At 40.0% G+C, this 4,661-nt stretch overlaps 1 protein-coding gene across 1 annotated transcript in view; it reads right to left on the reverse strand.

The window, feature by feature from the left end:
- Positions 1-266: 266 nt before the first annotated feature.
- Positions 267-4,661, reverse strand: part of LOC121427849 (neprilysin-like) — a 34,253-nt gene continuing 29,858 nt past the window's right edge. The window contains exons 4-5 of the mRNA XM_041624421.1: positions 3,529-3,539; positions 267-314 (exon numbers count right to left, since the gene is read on the reverse strand). Of these exons, the coding sequence (XP_041480355.1) occupies positions 267-314; positions 3,529-3,539 (59 nt within the window). The remainder of the gene's footprint in view (positions 315-3,528; positions 3,540-4,661) is intronic.

Here is a 4,661-nt window from a genome sequence, read left to right on the forward strand (position 1 = left end):
TAAGGTGACGTCACTCTCTGCATACAAGTTGCGTAACAAGTGTAAAAATGTACGCCCTAATGTTAACGCGTCGGTTGAATGAAGAACACGCTTGATGTATTATAAAAAAAATCTATTATGACGTAGATGGATCAGAGCTAAAGCAAGAATTTCGGGTTTGAGCCAGATGATGAATGCAATTTCTGATGGCGAATCCACATATACTATATAATATAACAGATATTGCGGTAATCCTGGGTTTTAGGGGCGTAAAATATCTGTATACATTACCGGCCTCTAACTTCAGCCACAGCATCCCAGCATAGTATGGACGGCTAAAAGGGCAAATATTCAAATATGATTGAGCTGTTTTCATCAATTTTGTCTCGCAGGTAGCTGGATGAGTGGATCTTTTCTTGAAACTTTGGCATTAGGGCAATCAAGTTTCACTGACCGAGTTGAAAGTCACATGATCAAGGTCAAAGGTCATTTGGGGTGAAAATTTTAACAAAATTATTGTATTTTCCCCAAGAAATTTGACTACCTTTAATATCAGCTTATTGCTGGTAGCCTGAACAAGGTTAAAGGTCATCTTAATTCGAAGGGAATTGGCTTGAAGGGGGGGGGGGGTACTTCCAAAACCCTACATTTGAGTGGAGAGAGGATCAAATTGGCATATATATACTACCGAATTGTACCTACTGGGTTTTAGGGATATAAACTATGTTTTTGGCTGGGGGTGGGTATAAACCCTATGATTTAATTGGAGAGGGGGTGAAATTGGTCTATATATATATACTACCATATCGTACATACTGGGTTTTAGGGGTATAAATCATGTTTTAGCTAGAAGGGGGGGGGGGTACTTCCAAGAACCTTACATTTAATTGGAGAGGGAATGAAATTGGCCTATATATATTCCTATATTGTACCTACTGGGTTTTAGGGGTATAAACTATTTGTTGGCTTGAAGGGGGGGGGGGTACTTCCACGAACCCTACATTTGAGTGGAAAGGGGATCAAATTGGCATATAAATACTACTGTATTGTACCTACTGGGTTTTAGGGGTATAAACTACTTTTTGGCGGGGGGGGGGTATAAATCCTATATTTAATTGGAGAGGGGATGAAATTGGTCTATATATATACTACCGTATCGTACCTACTGGGTTTTAGGGGTATAAATCATGTTTTGGCTTGAAGGGGGGGGGGGGTGTACTTCCAATAAACCCTACATTTGAGTGGAAAGGAGATCAAATTGGCCTATATATTGCACCTACTGGGTTTTAGGGGTATAAACTATTTGTTGGCTTGAAAGGGGGGGGGGGGGTACTTCCACGAACCCTACATTTGAGTGGAAAGGGGATCAAATTGGCATATATATACTACCGTATTGTACCTACTGGGTTTTAGGGGTATAAACTACTTTTTGGCGGGGGGGCTATAAATCCTATATTTAATTGGAGAGGGGATGAATTTGGTCTATATATATACTACCGTATCGTACCTACTGGGTTTTAGGGGTATAAATCATGTTTTGGCTTGAAGGGGGGGGGGTGTACTTCCAATAAACCCTACATTTAATTGGAGAGGGAATGAAATTGGCCTATATATATTCCTATATTGTACCTACTGGGTTTTAGGGGTATAAACTATTTTTGTGCTTCAGGGGGAGGTATACTTCCAAGAACCCTACATTATAGTGGAAAGGAGATCAAATTGGCCTATATATATTGCACCTACTGGGTTTTAGGGGTATAAACTATTTGTTGGCTTGAAGGGGGGGGTACTACCACAAACCCTACATTTGAGTGGAAAGGGGATCAAATTGGCATATATATACTACTGTATTGTACCTACTTGGTTTTAGGGGTATAAACTATTTTTTGGCTTGCGGGGGGGGGTACTTCCAAGAACCTTACATTTAATTGGAGAGGGAATGAAATTGGCCTATATATATTCCTATATTGTACCTACTGGTTTTAGGGGTATAAACTATTTGTTGGCTTGAAGGGGGGGGGTACTTCCACGAACCCTACATTTGAGTGGAAAGGGGATCAAATTGGCATATATATACTACTGTATTGTACCTACTGGGTTTTAGGGTTATAAACTACTTTTTGGCGGGGGGGGGGGGGGGTATAAATCCTATATTTAATTGGAGAGGGGATGAAATTGGTCTATATATATACTACCGTATCGTACACTACTGGGTTTTAGGGGTATAAATCATGTTTTGGCTTGAAGGGGGGGGGGTGTACTTCCAATAAACCCTACATTTGTGTGGAAAGGAGATCAAATTGGCCTATATATTGCACCTACTGGGTTTTAGGGGTATAAATTATGTTTTGGCTTGAAGGGGGGGGGGGGGTTCCAATAAAAACTACATTTAATTGGAGAGGGAATGAAATTGGCCTATATAATATATATCTATATACTACCGTATTGTACCTACTGGGTTTTAGGGGTATAAACTATGTTTTTGGCTGGGGGTGGGTATAAAACCTATATTTAATTGGAAAGGGGATCAAATTGGCCTATATATATTGCACCTACTGGGTTTTAGGGGTATAAACTATTATTTGGCGGGGGGGGGTATAAATCCTATATTTAATTGGAGAGGGGATGAAATTGGTCTATATATATACTACTGTATCGTACCTACTGGGTTTTAGGGGTATAAATCATGTTTTGGCTTGAAGGGGGGGTGTACTTCCAATAAACCCTACATTTAATTGGAGAGGGAATGAAATTGGCCTATATATATTCCTATATTGTACCTACTGGGTTTTAGGGGTATAAACTATTTTTGTGCTTCAGGGGGGAGGTATACTTCCAAGAACCCTACATTATAGTGGAAAGGGGATCAAATTGGCCTATATATATTGCACCTACTGGGTTTTAGGGGTATAAACTACTTTTTGGCGGGGGGGGGGGTATAAATCCTATATTAATAATAATAATAATAATAAAATAATAAAGGTATATTTACCAGGGTAGCCACTTCAGTTCCGAAAACTGTTCTCCAGCGGCCCCTGCTATTATTACCCGGCTAAGCTAGGCTACCTTCTCGGTGCACACAGCTTTTTGAGGAATTACTTCCTGCCGGTACCCATTTACCTCACCTGGGTCGAGTGCAGCACAATGTGGATAAATTTCTATTTATGTGGATAAATGTGGATAAATTTCTATCCACAATGTGGATAAATTTAATTGGAGAGGGATGAAATTGGTCTATATATATACTACCGTATCGTACCTACTGGGTTTTTAGGGGTATAAATCATGTTTTGGCTTGAAGGGGGGGGGGGGTGGTTACTTCCAATAAACCCTACATTTGAGTGGAAAGGAGATCAAATTGGCCTATATATATTGCACCTACTGGGTTTAGGGGTATAAATTATGTTTTGGCTTGAAGGGGGGGGGGTTGTCCAATAAAAAACTACATTTAATTGGAGAGGGATGAAATTGGTCTATATATATACTACCGTATCGTACCTACTGGGTTTTAGGGGTATAAATCATGTTTTGGCTTGAAGGGGGGGTGACTTCCAATAAACCTACATTTGAGTGGAAAGAGATCAAATTGGCCTATATATTGCACCTACTGGGTTTTAGGGGTATAAATTATGTTTTGGCTTGAAGGGGGGGGGGGGTTTCCAATAAAAACTACATTTAATTGGAGAGGGAATGAAATTGGCCTAATAATATATATCTATATACTACCGTATTGTACCTACTGGTTTAGGGGTATAAACAATGTTTTTGGCTGGGTGGGTATAAAACCTATTTAATTGGAAGGGGATCAATTGGCCTATATATATTGCACCTACTGGGTTTAGGGGAATAAACTATTTTTTGGCGGGGGGGGGTATAAATCCTATATTTAATTGGAGAGGGATGAAATTGGTCTATATATATACTACCGTATCGTACCTACTGGGTTTTAGGGGTATAAATCATGTTTTGGCTTGAAGGGGGGGGTGTACTTCCATAAACCCTACATTTAATTGGAGAGGGAATGAAATTGGCCTATATATATTCCTATATTGTACCTACTGAGTTTTAGGGGGTATAAACTATTTTTGTGCTTCAGGGGGGAGGTATACTTCCAAGAACCCTACATTATAGTGGAAAGGAGATCAAATTGGCCTATATATATTGCACCTACTGGGTTTTAGGGGTATAAACTATTTGTTGGCTTGAAGGGGGGGGGGGTACTACCACGAACCCTACATTTGAGTGGAAAGGGGATCAAATTGGCATATATATACTACTGTATTGTACCTACTGGGTTTTAGGGGTATAAACTACTTTTTGGCGGGGGGGGTTATTAATCCTATATTTAATTGGAGAGGGGATGAAATTGGTCTCTATATATTCCTGTATCGTACCTACTGGGTTTTAGGGGTATAAATTTTTTCTTGGGTTGGGGGGGGGGGGGGTACTTCCAAGAACCCTACATTTGAGTGGAGAGGGGATAAAAATGACATAATATATATACTACCGTATTGTACCTACTGGGTTTTAGGGGTATAAACTATTTTTGGCTTGAAGGGGGGGGGGGTACTTCCAAGATACCTACATTTGATTGGAGAGGGGGTGAAATTGGCTGGGGGCACAAATTTGTTCAACCATATTTTCCCCGATCGGTAAAGGGGTAGTTTCTAATTGACACTTCT

Source organism: Lytechinus variegatus, chromosome 14, assembly GCF_018143015.1.
Source record: "Lytechinus variegatus isolate NC3 chromosome 14, Lvar_3.0, whole genome shotgun sequence".
In the NCBI taxonomy this organism is placed as follows: domain Eukaryota; kingdom Metazoa; phylum Echinodermata; class Echinoidea; order Temnopleuroida; family Toxopneustidae; genus Lytechinus; species Lytechinus variegatus.